Below are 17,686 nucleotides of genomic sequence, written 5' to 3'. Positions count from 1 at the left end.
CACATACAAGCAAACACCACCAAAATTTTCTTTTAAAAATACTTTCCAAATATAGGTTCTAATTTCTTAAGTAACTAAAAATCTCCAGTTAACACCAAACTTCAAAAGTAAAAACAGCTGAGATTTTCTAATATAAAAACACTCTAGGTCGGGCAGTGGTGGTACACGCCTTTAATCCCAGCACTTGGAAGGCAGAGGCAGGTGGATTTCTAAGTTCAAGGCCAGCCTGGTCTACAGAGTGAGTTCCAGAAAAGCCAGGGCTATATAGAGAAACCCTGTCTCGAAAAACCAAAAAAGAAAAAAAAAAAAAACCTCTAAAAATATCTACATATTAAAATATTACGTTTAGGCACTGGAGAGAGGACTCAGTGCTCAAAGCACTTGTTGGTCTTGCAGAGGGCCTTTGTTTGGTTCCCAGCACCTGCACTGTGGCTCACAATCATCTGTAACTCCAGTTCTAGGGGATCAGATGCCCTCTTCTGACCTCCGTGACACCAGGCATTAATTAATGTGGTACATATATAGACATTCAGGCAAAACATGTAAAATTAATAATCTAAAAAAATGTAAAGAAAAGAAACACAAAACCAAGAATATTAAGTTTAATGTTCTCCCACAGGACACTGCTGGGGGGTGCTGTCCACAACCTAAGGCCAGAAGGTGCTACTTGCAAAGATTAAGAAGTCTTTGATAGCCCAGCATGGTTGCACACCCTCTAAGGCAAGCACTGAAGAGACAGAAGCAGGCAGCTCTTTCTATGTTTGAAGTCTGCCTAGTCTGTATAGCATGCTCCAGGCCACCCGGTCTAGGCTGCATAGTTCATTCTTGTCAGAAAAGAGAGAGAGAAGAAGACATAAAGTCTCTTGAGCTAATCAACTTGAGGCTCCAACAAGTTTTAAAAAGTGCAAACAATGTATGATTTCAGATTCTGAATGTGACCAGACAGGGTGAAGAGAAACTGATCAGTTTTAAGGAAATCTGAAATAGAATACTATGTTCTGATAGCCCAAACCGATGTTCAGGACAACAGTGGCAATAATAGAGAGCTGGGCACGGCATGTCTGAGCACAGGCTGTCAGCGCTCACTGGCAGGTGGCTCTGACATCATCAGAAGCATGCTAGAAGAGCTGGTGAAGAGTAAACAGGCACGTGGTCCACTCCAGGCACAAACGTATCTCTAGGGTTACGTTAGGAAGCTTACCTGTCACAAGATTCCTGTTTATCTGTCCTCCCAGAGATCCAAGTATTTGGACGACTTTAATTCTTATTTCTTCTAAGGACAGAGCTTCATCCTGAAAATGTGTTCAGTTGATAAACATGATAAATGAGTTTAAAATTAAAGTGAAGAGGAAAGATTACCTATTATTAATATCTCCTAATAGTTATGTAAATTCTGTACAATAGTACTATCAATGCTACTGAGAATCCTTACAAGACATAACTCTCCCAATTTTATAGATGGATGTCCAGCATAATGCCAGCAGCTCCAAAGTTTTGGGAAGATCCTTTACACTCTAAAGAAGTACCAAGAACTCTCAAAGCACTTTTGATTATAAGGGACACACTCCTAAATACTACTTTAGAAATTCAAACTTTTAAAAGGTATCTTTTAAATAATGCTAACCCAATGTTATGTTAAAAAAACAACATACTTTCATGAAAATTTGGTGTTTTTCAAAGCAAAAGCAATCAGAAGAGTGGATCTGCTTTGTATTAATACAAAGGCTTTAGTTGTATTCAAAGGAGCCACAGAGCTCATCCACGGGTGTAGGCAGAAGAGCAAGCAGCACTTTGTAGTCATCTTAGTTCACTAATTATCCTCCATATCATGTAAGGTAGAATTCGAAGCCTTACCAATGAGCTTTTACATACACTCTAATATGCTAAATTCATATATCTTGCACTTTGAATGAATTTTGCTTTTATGTACACTCTAATATGCTAAATTCATATATCTTGCACTTTGAATGAATTTTGCTTTTTCTTTGTTACAATCATGCATTGCTCATCTGAAAACACTGGTTCAGTAGAGCAATATAGATTATGGCCACCCAACTCAAGGGGATTCAGAGGAGAAGGATAATAGTAAGTGGCCTAGAGACCATTCTTGTGCTATTTTAGTGAAGAATGAAACTGTTTTCTGCCAATATCTACAAAAAAAATCTGCCTGAGAGTAAATTAAGTTTTGAATTAATGGTACTAGCAGAGGAGACTTCAAAAGACAGCATGTGGCATGTGACTATTAGTGGTCATTCTTATACAGACCTATAATGAAAAGGAACACGCTAACCAAAGAAAATAAAAATATACAGTTTGAGGGCACCAGGGAGTATAATAAAACTAAGTCCAGAACTCATAATGATAAAACGTTTAAAGAGCTAGGCATTGGTGATGCACACCTTTAGGCCCAGCACTTGGGAGGCAGAAGCAGGAAGATCTCTGAATTCAAGGCAACCTGGTCTACAGAGTGAGTTCCAGGACAGCCAGGGCTATATAAAGAAACCCTGTCTTGAAAAACAAAACAAGGGCTGGCGAGATGGCTCAGTGGATAAGAGCATTGACTGCTCTTCCGAAGGTCCTGAGTTCGGATCCCAGCAACCACATGGTGGCTCACAACCATGTGTAATGAGAGATCTGACGCCATCTTCTGGTGCGCCTGAAGACAGCTACAGTGAATTACACCGGAGCGAGCGGGGCCGGAGCGAGCAGGGCTGGCAGAGGTCCTGAGTTCAATTCCCAGCAGCCACACACATGATGGCTCACGGCCATCTGTACAGCTACAATATACTCATATACATAAATAAGTAAATGAATGAATAAATGAATGAATGAATAAATAAATAGAATAACAAAACAAAACAAAAAATTTAAAGAAAAGTACCATGTCTGCCTTCATGCCACCATGCTCCCTGCCACAGTGGTAAGAGACTAAACCTTTGAAATTATAAGCAAGCCCTTAATTAGACGCTTTCTTTCACAAGAGTTGCCTTGGTCATAGTGTCTCTTCACAGCAAGGTTTAGGCCCTGCATCCATGCTTAGGAAATAGATATTGTGTAACTATAAAGAAATTTTGTTTACAAATACTGATATGTTCAAGTAATGTTATACCACTGTTTAAATACGATAAAATTATTCAAAAACTTAAAGAAAATATTTCTAGTTTTATTTAGTCTTTCAATCAAAAACTTCCAAAACTAAATATACATACCCAAGAATTTTTACTGAGGCTTTCAATTTTATGATGATTTCAAGCAAAAAATACTTTTTCCAAACGAAATTAATTTTCTTTGTATTTTTCTGATCCTACCTTACAATAAATTAAGGAAAAACCAACAACAACAACAAACTAGCCAAGATAATATCACCTAAAGCACAAAGCAAAGCAAGTACGGAAGCAAATCATCATATAGAAAACCGGGAGTGAATTTAACCTAATGCACACTTCTGTAAGGACACATCGGTCTTACATGCCCCTTCAGTGTTCTGACTCACTTGCTGAATGGGAACCACACAGCCTTCACTATGGAAAGGAGGGACAGCAAAGAAAGCACAATCGAGACAGGAAATCAAATAGTTAATGTCGGCTGTTATCATTGCTGAAGAGATACCAAAATTATTCCTAGGTCATACTCTAAATTTGTATGCAAATAAAACTAACCTTTAAATGAAGATTTTTTAATTTTCATAAGTTAATCTCTATTTTTTTGTTTGTTTGTTTTTGTTTTTTGAGACAGGGTTTCTCTGTGTAGCCCTGGCTGTCCTGGCATTCACTCTGTAGACCAGGCCTTGAACTCAGAAATCGTCCTGCCTCTGCCTCCCAAGTGCTAGGATTAAAGGCGTGTGCCACTACTGCCCAGTATAAGTTAATCTCTTAATTACTTAAGGTAAAGAAAAAGAAAGGATTTCTTACGGGCAAAGTACGTCTTGTCCTTTTCAGATGCTTCACTACATTTCTATTAAATCCCTTCTGGGCAGCCCGGGACAGCGCTGACACTCCCCAGTGGCTCTTGGTTTCATCTGTGGGCAGTAAACAAGAAAAACATTTTAAGCAACATTTACACCACATTATGAAATAGGAACACAAAGTGTTCCTATTCAGATGTGCTGTCTTTTGAATATCACTGTCAATAAAAGAAGCCCCTCTGGGTAAGCTGCACTTAAAAGAGACTGACCATTTTGCGGTAGTAAGAGTTAGTCTTTCCACCTTAGACACAAGCCAAACCCATGACAAGCCAAGCCCCATAATCAAATCCCTAAAAACATGAGATTTCTTAAGTTTCTACTAAGGTGGGAAAGGAGAGTTGTTTCTTCTAGAAGAGTGCTAAATTGAGTGAAAAGAGTAATGGAAGCAGGCTGGAGAGGCGGCTCAGTGGTTAAGAGTACTGACTGCTCTTCCAAAGGTCCTGAGGTCAATTCCCAGCAACCACATGGTGGCTCATAACCACCTGTAATGGGAACTGATGCCCTCTTCTAGTGTGTCTAAAGACAGCAACAGTGTACTCACGTACATGAAGTTAAGAAATACATCTTTTAAAAAAAAGAGTAATGGAAGCAAAGACTATCATTCTATAACTATCACAATAATAAACAACTCAGGAAAAACTATGAATAGACACTAAAGCTATTATGAGCAAAGTTTTCATGAAGAACAATAGTATTTACAGTGTTTGTCCTAAAGTTTATTTTACTTGGGGGTTGAGACTGTGAATGGAAACTGTCCACAGAATCTGACGGGTGTATTAGAATCTCAGTACTATGGAGACATTGGAATGCTGCAGGTCTAGACACTGGTTAGTTCTGGCCCTCTAGAACTGTTATTCCTTGCCCACCTTAGAACTACTATCTTGTGACAATAGATTAAAAAAACCTAGGACATTTGCAACTAGTTCTACCAATCCAAAAGCGAAGAATGCCATCAGAGGGCCTCTTGAGCCTATAAGGAAGCTTCTCCCACCTCTTTGTGCCTGCCTCTCTGGTGTACCTATCAATGTATTTTAAACGCCTTGATTTAGGACTTTCTCAGTACTGTAAAACTATAAAAACTGTGTGAAACTGCTTCCACATCGGAACATGGAATTTGAGGGTTACTTAAAGCTGTGTTCCTAGGGTATGGTCACTCAAAATAGCTCCAAAATAAACAATCTCTTATTTCCCTTTAAGATGAGATCTGTGGCCAGGAAATAGTGACATACAGTTTTAATCCTAGTGCTTGGGAGGTAGAGACAATCGGATGTCTGAGTTTGAGACCAGCCTGGTCTCCACAGTGAGTTCTAGGACAGCCAGGGCAACACAGAGAAACGCTGTCTCGAAAACCAACCAAAACAAGGAACCAACCAACCAAACAACAACAGAAGATGAGAGTCGTGCTTTTTAATCACAGGATGCACTTGTGCCAAAGCATGTATATGGTGGCCAGAGAACAACTTGTTTGGTTCTCTCCTTCCATCACTTGAGTCTAGAGCAATAGACTCAGGTCGTGAGCCTGGAGGTTACTGCCCACTGAACTACCTCAAACACCATCACTCTCTTTTTTAAAATTTTTATCTGAGTAGGACAAATATAGATTCATTAAGGAAAAGTGAAAAACACAAACAAAAAAACAAAAACAAATCTCTTAATAGTGGGTCAGATTTCAAGGGAGGAATACCACGTCACTAACCTGAATTTTTTATGGTTTGATCCCTGCCCCCTCTCCCAGCATTGCTGGAGCCATTTTGTCCCATGCCTGCTAGCTGTTTCATATTGTTGCTGTGATATGCCTGTCAGTCACTGACACAGAAAAATAATTTGCCTCAGAGCACTTCATATGGATCACATATTGTGCTATTTCCTGTATGCTCTGTATGAGGTTTGTTAACCTTAAGAAATTGCACAAAGCTTTACGTAGGACACATCAAGTTAAAGGGCAACATGAACTATTATGTCTAAAATGGCTAGATTTAGAGCTGACCACTAGGCAACACTTCCTGCACCTGCATATGAACTCACTTTGTTTTTTTCCTTTATAAGCCTGCCCTGACAACAGACTGGTACCACATTTAGGCTTTTGAGTTCTTTTTGTGGTTCTGAATGTTCAGTCGTGGGGTGTTTGTTCAATAAACTATTCTTTTTGTTTGTTTGTTTGTTTTTGGTATGTCTGAGGTTTTTTTATTGGATATTTTATTTATTTACATTTCAAATGTTATCCCCTTTCCCAGTTTCCCTTCCGGAACCCCCCTACCCCATTGGCCCTCCCCTTGCTTCTATGGGGGTACTCACCCACCCACCCACCCACTCCCGCCTCCCTGCCCTGGCATTCCCCTACATTGGGACATGGAGCCTTCCCAGGACCAAGGACCTCTTCTCCCATTGATGTCTGACAAGACCATCTTCTGTGCAGCTGGGACCCTCCACGTGTACTCTTTGGTTGGTGGTTTAGTTCCTGGTTGCTCTAGGGGGGGGTCTGGTTGGTTGATATTGTTATTCTTCCTATGGGTTACAAAGCCCTTCAGCTCCTTCAGATCTTTCTCTAACTCCTCCTTTGGAGACCCCATGCTCAGTCCAATGGTTGGCTGTGAGCATCTGCCTCTGTATTTGCCAGGCTCTGAAAGAGCCTCTCAGGAGACAGCTATATCAGGCTTCTGTCAGCAAGCACTTCTTAGCATCCACAATAGTGTCTAGATTTGGTGACTGTAAATAGGATGGATCCCCAGGTAGGAGCAGTCTCTGGATGGCCTTTCCTTCAGTCTCTCCTCAATAAACTATTCTTACTTAACTAGGATCAGTGTTCATATGATTGGTGTGGCAATTCCTGAATGCCAACAAATCTAATCATGAGAAAACATTAGAAAAACCCAAATGGACATGTGATACATAAACTAATATATAAAAATGTTTATAAATACAACTCCTTAAGAATCTAAGGAGTAAATGTCAATCACATTTGTACCAATGTCCTGATCTGAATGTTTTTTTGCAGGGTTAAGTATAGCCACAGCTTTGATGTAGGAAACGCATATTGAAGGGTAGAGCGGCAACAGGTTGGCAGCTGAGTTCTAAGTTATTCAGAAAAGTTTTCCATTTATACATTTTATTTATTACTGCCTTACAACAGTACTTTAAGGGAGGATGCTCTAAGACTTTAAGTATGGACAGCTGAGATACCTTGTGGGTATCTTACTGCCAAGCCTGATGACCTGAGTTTAATCCTTTGGACCCACAAGGTGGAAAGAAAGAATTCACAAATTTACTCATTCATACCCTCCCATCTCCAAATACAATATATTTTATACAAAAAAAAAAAAAAGAAAGAAACAGTAATATTATTGTTCCTCATGAAGCTTTGACACAAATACAGTTTTGTTTTGTTTCGTGGTTGTTGTTTTTCAAGACAGGGCTCTGTGTAGCCCTTAGCTGTCCTGGAACTCATTCTGCAGACAAGGCTACCCTCAAACTCAGAGACCCGCTGGCCTCTGTCTCCTGAATGCTGGGATTAAAGGCGTGCAAGCCATCATCATCTGGCTCACAAATGAATTTAAAAACTTATTGTTTTTTTTTTTTAATTCAGGTTATGGGAACCAGTTGTAACATCCAGTTGTTTCTCTTATTAACTGCTTAGTTAAATAAAATCTTTGATAGATGTGGATTTTCTATTGTTATTCTATAGCTGTGAGTTCTTTGTCAGTAGTTATAAGTTGCATGGTGGGTATGGCTTAGTTCAGCAAATCTTTGGCTCTCAAAAATCCTGATTGCCACTACCTTGGTTTCTCTAGTTCTTAACTTGATTTTATTACTTTTTTAAATTTGATTTTCCTTATGTCCTGGAAGCTGGTTAATGCCTAGATAACTGCTACCTGACTAGCCTGCCATTTTGTGCTATTAATAAAATTATAAAGAAATTTTCTCATGTTGCTTCTGTTTTTACTATGAAACTTTCTCATGTGCAAGCTGATTACATATTCTGTTATGTTCTATGCCCTCAAAAACCAATCACAATAGAAGACAGTAGAGCTTCTTTGTATAATTACCCACAATAAGCTTAGACCTGAGCCAACCTTTATAAGCCTTTATAAGCTGCCCCTAGGATGGATCCCAATATAAGAGAGACACCTGCATCTATTCCGAATAAGACTCTCATTTTGAGTAGGGTTGAGTAAAGCTTAAGTTCCCAAGACCTGGGCTGGCGAGATGGCTCAGTGGGCAAGAGCACTGAGTGCTCTTCCGAAGGTCCTGAGTTCAGATCCCAGCAACCACATGGTGGCTCACAACCACTCGTAATGAGATCGGACGCCCTCTTCTGGTGTGTCTGAAGACAGCTGCAGCAAATTACACCAGAGCGGGGCCAGCAGAGGTCCTGAGTCCAACAGCAGCCACACACATGATGGCTATAGTGTACTCATACACATAAAAAAAAAAAAAAAAAAAAAAAAAAAAAAGTTCCCAAGACCTCCCTGGGAACTGGCATCCTACTTGGCAGAAACATGTACATGGGTGACTGACATTCTGATTGGCATAATAAATGTTAGACAAGACAAGTCCCCTGCCACAGTTGAATACCCTAACTAATGGGAGCAAGACAAGTGTACAACAAAGACATGTTCCTAAGGAAATCCCCTGTCCCTAAATCCTGATTGGTAGAATAACTTGGCACTGATGCTTGTGGATTTTTGGCTTAAAAATCTGGTAGGATCTTGACTCAAGATTGCAACCAGCTCCCCAGTCTGGATTTGTAACCCTTGATCAGTCCGGAGGCATAAACTATCCTTATCTGACTGAGATCAGTGTTCATGTAGTTTGTGAGGTGACTCCTAGACTTCAACAATGGGTAGAGACAATGTGTTTGGGTTTAGGGCTGCTGACCAGTTAGGGACTATCTAAGCTACTTTCCTATTACTGTGATAAACACCATTACCAAGCAACTTATAAAGGAGTTTATTTAAGCTACGGTTCCAGAGTGATGAGTGAGTTATGGCTGAGAAATAACATCTCAACCACAAATATAAAAGAAAGAGAGTAAACTGGAAGTAGGTCTAAGCCATAAAACTTTCAGAGGCCACTCCCAAGGAAAAACTTATCTCAATCAAGATTGCATCTTCTAAACTTCCTGAAACAATAGAACTAAATGAGGACTTCTAAGGTTCCACAGAGTCCCATATTCCATGTCCTATTACCTCCTCCTCCTTCATCTCCACCAAGCTCTAGGTTTGTGTTAGGACCCACCTAACCTGCATCTACTCACACAGAGGTCCCTCTATGCCAACTCCACCACCCTATTCCATACCCAGATTTCCTATGTCCTCCCTTCAGGGTCTAGAATTGTAAACAGTCCTTCCAACCTACTAATCATTTTTCAGAAACCAGTCAGATCTAGCCTGAGTCCCATAGTCTAGTCTGGCTACCCACCTAAGCCTGCATCAACTGACCCCTCAGCTTCTGTCAGGACCTGACCTACCAGCACCCATTTACAGGTCACTCTGTGCCACCTCCACCACCTCATTTCATACCCAGACTTCCCATTTTCTCCTCCAGGATGTACTCTGTTGAGTGACCCTGACTTTCACATTTATAGCATAGATCTAACAACCAATGCAGCCTACTATGTTCTACAGGGCCTTCAATGCAATAGACCTATATAGGTTTGGGCCTGGATCCACCCTACCAATTCCCAACACGTAGGGCCAAACCATATCGTAGCCAAACTTTCTACTAACTCCTAACTTCTGTCAAACACCAGGCCTAGACCATGAAGCATATCCTATCTGTCCACATCACTTCAATGCAAAAAAGCCATTTCCAACTTCTAGAACCAATATGCCCCATATTTTCTCTTCTGCCCCAACCTGCTCTGTCCATAATGCAGAGCTAAAAAAAGGAAGTCCACATGCCCAGCTCTTACCTCAAGAATAACAACAATATGAACAAATAAGCCCATATCTTCTCTCTCAAACCTACTAGTCTTACCAATGAGAATTACCTAGATGAACTCCAAGACACAGACTGTAAAAGGACAATCTTAAACTTCACAAGGAATTTGAAGCCTTTAAAGAAGACACAAAGAGACAGATTAATGAAATCAGGAAAAATAAGCTTAAATAAATGCCCAGAGTCATGCCCAAGAAAATATAGAAGTAAACCTGATAGAAATGACTTAAAATAGAATTCAATCAAGAAACAGAAACACTGAAGACTCAGACTGAAATGAACATGGAATTGAAAACCACATAGCTTAAACAAGAAACCCAAAGGAAAGCAGTTGCCCATCTTTGGTACTTTGTGGATTCTTCATTCTTCTACTCTTCTGTACCCCTTCAACCCCATAACATGAGGTAAGAGAGAAAAAAAAGACAGAGAGGAAAGAAAAGAGATCCCTGAATAAAGTCACAGGTCAGAAAGGGGGTGGTGACATTATTCCTGGACCACTTCCTGCTGAATAAAAGTATTGAGTTCCTAGGGCCAAGTTCAATCTTTGCCATCGGAGTATCTATTTTCTTCCTCTTGTTTCTTCCTTGCACATGACTACTGAAACAGAGACCAACAACAACCAACAACCCATAGCACTCTTGGGAGTCCTAGCATTTATAGACCATCCAAAAGGTCCCCAGAATTTCAAACATCACCCAATCGCAGAAACTATTTGCAGCTATAAAAAAAACCACACTCCTGCTAGAGCATGAGGCACATCGGAGTAGCTTCTGTGGACAATCTGAAGCAGCCCCATTTCTCACACCTGGGATTAAAATGAAAAGGTATTCTTATAATATTTCTGTGTTTTTAAAATAAACCAAAATTCCACAATTGTCACTTCAGAAAACAAGCAGAATGGATCAAGCAGAATACAGAATAGCTCAAAGCAATGAACGAGAAGCATGAAAACATTTTTAACGTGGGAAAGACAAACAAAATGTGGGATACTATGAAAAAATGAAACCTTTTAATTATAGGTATAGATAAAGGAGAAGAATCCGAAGTCAATGGCATAGGCCAGATCTTCAACAAAGTCATTAAAGAAAACTTTCCCAATCTGAGGAAAGATATATCCATTCAAAGAATACCAAATAGACAAGACCAGAAACTAAATCCTAATGGCATATCATATCACTAAACATACTAAAAAAAGAAAGTGTGTTGAAGTCAGCAAGAGAAAAAAAAAAAAGACCAAGTCACATATAAAGGAAACTATATCAGAAATCAGAAATAACAGCTGATTTCTCAATAGAAACTTTGATAGCCAGAAGAGCCTATTGTTACTAACCAGGGGGAGAAGGTAGGTCCCTACTGCTAAGCAAATCATGCACTTCAGAAACAGGGTCCAGAGACTCCTGAACTGGAGCTGACCTCAATGTCCTCTCCCTGAGGCCTGGCTTTCATGGTATCAAAAGGTACCATCCAGGTTCTCAAAGGAAGAAGACAATGGACGCTATTCCCTGCTATGATGCTTATGAGCCACATCAATAACCAGCAGGGCATGATAACTCTAAGAGTGACTAGTGGTACACATATATACAACTCCATGTTGACTTAAGACCCACTCAACAATGGTAAACCATGCCTGGTACTACAAACCTACATACCTTGGTATTACCAATAGCTCTATAATTTAACTTAGGATCTCAAAAAAAAAAAAAAAAAAAAGAAAGAAAAGAAAAAGAAGAAAGAAAAGAAAAAGAAGAAAGAAAGAAAAAGAAGAAAAAAACCTGTAAGAACTCCACAATAGGAAACCATGCCTGGTACTGGAAACCTAGCTAACTAATCAAGTAACAGTGAAGTCAATGTTACTGGAGAAGAACCTATAACTATGAATTTAGTAAACCAGGATAATCCCTAACAACAATCTATAAACATGTGTCCTTATACCCACAGGTAAGTGTAATCTTCAACCCTCATCAAGGAAACTTCTCTCAGCAATAAACAGAGACTACTACAAAAAAACCACAACCAATCATAATGCAAAAATTTTGGGCCCTGTCCCAGTGGAGACATGTATAGAGTACTACAACACCTAAGGCTAAGGAATCCTGCCAAAGAGACAACAGAAAGACTGTAATAACCAGAGGTTCGGGGCGTTTGCAATGATATCATGTCTCCTAGCAATATCAGAAGTTACACCCACAAAGACTTTACCAACATGATTGCCCTAACATTAGCTGAACAAGAATGACACCAATGAACATGACAAACAGGACAGAGAAAAACCTGCATGACCTCAACCCTACAGAAAAAAACTACAGGCAATTGAGGAAAGCTGGGGGTAGAAGTGGTCTTCTCAAGGAAAGGCACACCACTTAGATGTCCAGTGCCAAATGGTCAGCCATGATGATACAAACAAGTAACATTATAGGGGTCCAACAGGTAATAGGAATACATGAGTATTTGCATATATGCATGTACTGACAGTGAATAAACGGGCAATGTATTTAAAGGACAGTGGGGAGGGAAAGGAAAGAGAGAAATCTTGTAGTTAAATTATAGTCTCCAAATAAGCTTCATTTTCCTTGCAGTTTATAAAATATTTACAAATCATCCAAGAAATGACAAATTAAAGAAAAACCAACCCCACACACTTTGATTATTCTGTGATGGAACTTTACAACTCAAAAAATACAAGATCAACTTTATTAGCACATTCCAATTTTATTTATGATATTCCTCCCAATTTCTGTAAAACTTACCTGATAAGGCTGAAGTATTCAGGTATCCATCAAGGCAGGGGAGAATGTCTTTGTAGTAAGGCTGCATTATAGACTTATCAATGTGAACTGACCATTCTTTAAGGGTATGTAGACCTATTTCTGCCAGTGGCATATGGCTCAGGCCCAGCTTGAAAGCCATCTATATGTCAATACAAACAGGGAAAATTGAAATAGCAATTAAAGACTTGGAAAGGAAAATCCATCAATTATTTTTGTTTCTCATTGATATACCTTCTATTGTTAGCCCTGAGAAACTGTTAAAAGTTAGAGGACATAGTTCAAAACACCAGAGGAGAACAAACAACAGCAGTCCATGGCTGGGGATGGACTGCAGGCTTTCAACACATACAAGACACAATCCTCAGGGCAATTTGTAGGGGAGGAACAGAGCAACGTCTATTATTACAAACCTACCAGCTAGGGAATGTTCAAGCTCACTGCTGGGTGAGCACCTGCTTTAACTTGGCATTTCCATGTACTCTAGGAAACAAAGTGCTGATCAAAGGTAAGGGTCTACTCAGGAAAACACACCTACCTGCAATGCAGGAACATAGGCTCTAACATCCAGCTCAACGATGTCAGGTGGCAAGGACAGAACAAAGGTTAAACAGGAAGCCAACAGTTCATCCTTGTACTGCTTCATTTTAACTGATACCTGAGCAAGAAAGAGCACACAAAAAGGCTGTGTTTCAGAATACAGTTTACAATTTGAAAACTAAAAATATTCAGCCTCTTCTTAAATGCGAAAAACAAGCATGCAGCCTTTATTCGTCATAACTATATCTGCTTAAAAACTAAATGCTGCCGGGCAGTGGTGGCACATGCCTTTAATCCCAGCACTTGGGAGGCAGAGGCAGGTGGATTTCTGAGTTCGAGGCCAGCCTGGTCTACAGAGTGAGTTCCAGGACAGCCAGGGTTACACAGAGAAACCCTGTCTTGGGGGAGTGGGGGAACAACAAAAAAAAAGCAACTAAATGCTAATTTCCAGAAAATGTTAATTTGTTTAAGTACTTATTCCCCTTTATGTAAAGCTTTTTATATAAAGCTTCCCCTTTTTATAAAGCTAAGAAAAGGGGTGAGATATGATCAATGTACATTATGGGAAGATACAAAAATGTCACAATGAAATCCATTATTAACTTATGGATATATAAATAATTTATTAATTATTTATTAATATAGGCTAATATATTGTTATTATATTTGAATTGTCATCACTCAAATGAATTATTTTCCTGAGGACTTAAGTAATTTTTGAGGCAGTGATTTCCTGTATTAAGCTTTTAAAAGACCTTGCTACTAAGACAAATATGTCAACCCAATATTTACCTACCTGAGGAGAGAGGAATGGAAGCTCAAGGACAGCCTGGGCTACACTTCAAGACCCTGTCACATAAAGTAGCCAGAAAGATACTTCAGTAAGAAAAAGCACTTGCCATCATGTCTGACAAAGTGAGACCGGCCTAGGACACCCAGTGTGGAAGAAAACTGGCTTTTGCAGATTGTTTCCTGACCTCCACATGTGTCATATGCACAGACAATAAGCAAATTTAAAACAAAAAAACAAAAACAAAAGCCAAAAAACTACCACCATCAATAAATTTAAAATTCTACAAAATATCTGCAAAACTCCACCAGGTTAATTAAAGCTGAAAAAATCATTTGCTTGAGCAGTATGCAAACCATCAATCAAGCATATGAACAAAACCTCACTCCTAATCTGAAATTAAGAAACCAATTTCCAAGGCTAGAGAAATAATGAGTCAGTACATTATTGAGCTTGTCAGCAAGACTGTTGACCAGTTTGTCATCCACATACTGACATGAGAGAACCAACTCCTGTAATTTATCTTCTAACATGCATATGTACACCACGATATACAAGCACCCATAAACACATAAAGAAATGTATTATATCAAAAACTGAAGGGGAAAAAAAAGCTGGCCTGATGACATACACCTTTTTGTTTTGTTTTGTTTTTTTTCGAGACAGGGTTTCTCTGTGTAACACTGGCTGTCCTGGAACTCACTCTGTAGACCAGGCTGGCCTCGAACTCAGAAATCCGCCTGCCTCCGCCTCCCAGGTGCTGGGATTAAAGGCGTGCGCCACCACTGCCTGGCCGACATACACCTTTGATCCTAGCACTCAGAAGGCAGAGGCAGACAGATCTCTATGAATTTGAGGATAACCTACTGTACACAGTGAGTTCCAAATCAGCTAAGGCTGTACAATGAGACCCTATCTCAAACAAATGAGCAAATACAAAACTCTAAATATATATATATATCACTATGTTGTTGATAATCATTAGAATTTTTTAAACTAAACATTCATTTAAGAGGATCCTATAACACATTAAGACAAATTACTTAATTATTACCTCTTTGCCAAATTTTGCAAATAAAACAAAGCAAGAATACTTTTCTGTATCTTCAAGAGAATGTTTCAGGCTCTTTGGGCTAATTCCCTGTCAAACAAAGCAGCAAATTATTATGTCAAGCAAGAATCAAGAACTTCCACACCCTCATCTCCCAGTTCTCAATCTTTCTCCAGAGGATCGATCCTTTTCATGTTGCCATAGTCTAGTTTGGAGGAGAAGGGAGACTCAGTTCCAAGGATGCACTCCAACAGATACCAAGTAACAACAGAGCAGGGACAAAAGTTAGGGACTGTCCAGGCTTAGGTAATGGTCAACTCCATCCCTTCTTCATCTTCCAATAAAAAATACACTGGCTCCACCCAAGGCTTCTGTGTGACCAATAGGACCTTCAGCTGTACAACTTAAGTCATTCCCAAACTTCATGGCACCAGGACATTGAAGGGTTTGTAACCCAAATGTCTTTTAGACTCCCAGAAGTGTCTCTGACTAGCTAAATCTTGAGAAAATCTGGGACTTTTAGAGTAATATTTTGGTCCCAGGATTACTTTGAAGAGTTGGTAATCTTATATAGTTATCCAGATGATTAAAAATCAAAGTAGAAAATGCTACTAACTTTTTAAGAGTCTTCTAATTAACATCCACAAACCAGTTTTCTTTTTAATATCAAAATTAGACTTTAAAACTACATATGCCATAAGCACTCTATAAACACAAGAGCTATAAAAGAAATACAAGAATTGTTCAGGTTCCTAAGAAACACTTACCTCAAAATATTTTATTTTCCTGGCATTTTTCACTGCAATAGAAAGCAATTTGTAGAAACCACTGATGAGTGGCAATCGTGTAGACTGTAAAATTAACTCATATGTAAATGAGTACACCCATGGCTCAAAAAAGCCTACTTGCTTCTTAGGAAGAATCTCCCTATAAAGACAAAACATTTAAAGAGGAAGTTTTATCCTATTAATTCTTACTAAGCTGTAAAACCATAAGACATTAAAAGTAATGGACAATTCCACTTACAGCACCTTTAAGGATATTTATGCTTTTTTCCTGCCTGAGATCTTCTAACTTTTCAGAAAAAACATATTCAAAAAGCTAAGTTTAAACTGCTAGAAATATTTAAAAAGTCTATAGAAGCAATTTTAGATTATAAGTCATTTACCATTTTAACTCTTACATTTGTACAAGAGATCTCCTCTATTAGAGTTATTAAACAGATTTTCACTCTTAAACAATTAAAATTCTACAAAGTACCTGCAAAACTCCACCAAGTTAATGAAAGCTGAAAAGTCACTTGGTTTAGCAGGGTGCAAGTTAGCGGCTGGATCTGAAGTTGGGATCACCCAGACATCAGCAGTGCTTCCATCCTGAAAAACCATCCCAGATCAAGAACTGTTCCATTTACCACATCATTCATTCAACAAATAACTGTCCAATGAAACTGCCATACAGAAGTGCTTTATATGGAAAGAACACAAAAGTGAGGAAGACATAAACAAGTCCTTAAGAATTTTAAGAATGGGAACAGAAGTAGAAAAACCAAAGGACTTATAAGAAAAGTGGGGAGAGCATTATACAAAATATATACAAAATATAAGGTGGGGAGAGCATTATCTTTCCATTTTGAAACGTTTTTGAGACAAAGTTTTACTCTGTACAGTAGGCTACACCCTTGAACTCATGGCAATTGTACTGCTTCTGCCTTCCAAGGGTTGGAAGCCAACATATAGCCAACATAAGGGAAGGGCAGTATTTTTTAAAATAATGACATCGTGACAGAGACAAACTTCAAAAAAAAAGAAAACCAATAATGATGCACCAGTTTCTAATTCCTACATAAAAAAATAATATATAATAAGACAGATGAAAAATGATTATTTTTGAAAAATACATCATTTTATTCTATTTATGTATTTTTTTAAAGACAAGGTCCTACTCTATAGCCATGAGCCTCAAATTTGCTATATAGTACAGGCTGGCCTTGAACGCCATATCTTTACGAACTAGAATTACAAACATCTAAGACCACACCCAGCTCAGTTTTAACCATATTTTTAAGGTCATATTCTCAAATCCGTTATAAGATGAAATTTTTGTACTCAAATTCTAAAGTTAAACAAGAAAGAAATGTACAAACACAGTGTGGTAGTGCATCCTACAATCCTGGCACTTGAGAGTCCAATGCAGGACTGTGAGTTAAGTGCTCACCCTAAGCTATATAGTAGACAGTATTTCAAACAAAACAAAAACCACAAAGTGAGAACTGTCAAGGGACTGGCAGACCAGGTGTCACAGAGGTGGCAGATGACAACATCAGCATGGTCTAAGTTGTAGGTGGGCTTGCTGTTACTATGGTTCCAGGAAGCATCTTTAGGGGAGGTTCGTGTTTACATTCGTTTATATATGCCTTGAAGCAGGGACATACTGACATGGAAATCACTGTGTAGCTCAGGCTGGCTTTGAATTCATGGTAATCTTCCTAACTGTAATCTCTACAGTGCTAGAATTACAAGAGTAAGGCACTAGGTCCAGTCCACCTTAGGTGAATGGTCTTATAATTTTAAGTAAGACTTTTTTTTATTTTTATTATTTTTTTTTTTATTTTTATTTTTATTTTTATTTATTTTTTTTTT

General features: G+C 38.8%; 1 protein-coding gene across 1 annotated transcript in view; it reads right to left on the bottom strand.

Moving 5' to 3' along the window:
* Window positions 1-17,686, bottom strand: part of Prkdc (protein kinase, DNA-activated, catalytic subunit) — a 204,043-nt gene that overhangs the window by 158,093 nt on the left and 28,264 nt on the right. Inside the window, exons 17-23 of the mRNA XM_031363186.1 lie at window positions 16,308-16,420; window positions 15,815-15,974; window positions 15,051-15,137; window positions 13,205-13,324; window positions 12,649-12,808; window positions 3,912-4,018; window positions 1,202-1,292 (exon numbers count right to left, since the gene is read on the bottom strand). Of these exons, the coding sequence (XP_031219046.1) occupies window positions 1,202-1,292; window positions 3,912-4,018; window positions 12,649-12,808; window positions 13,205-13,324; window positions 15,051-15,137; window positions 15,815-15,974; window positions 16,308-16,420 (838 nt within the window). The remainder of the gene's footprint in view (window positions 1-1,201; window positions 1,293-3,911; window positions 4,019-12,648; window positions 12,809-13,204; window positions 13,325-15,050; window positions 15,138-15,814; window positions 15,975-16,307; window positions 16,421-17,686) is intronic.

This window comes from Mastomys coucha, unplaced genomic scaffold (assembly GCF_008632895.1).
Source record: "Mastomys coucha isolate ucsf_1 unplaced genomic scaffold, UCSF_Mcou_1 pScaffold12, whole genome shotgun sequence".
In the NCBI taxonomy this organism is placed as follows: Eukaryota; Metazoa; Chordata; class Mammalia; order Rodentia; family Muridae; genus Mastomys; species Mastomys coucha.
The sequence above is the reverse complement of the archived record's forward strand: the minus strand, read 5'-3'. Positions and strand labels throughout refer to the sequence as shown.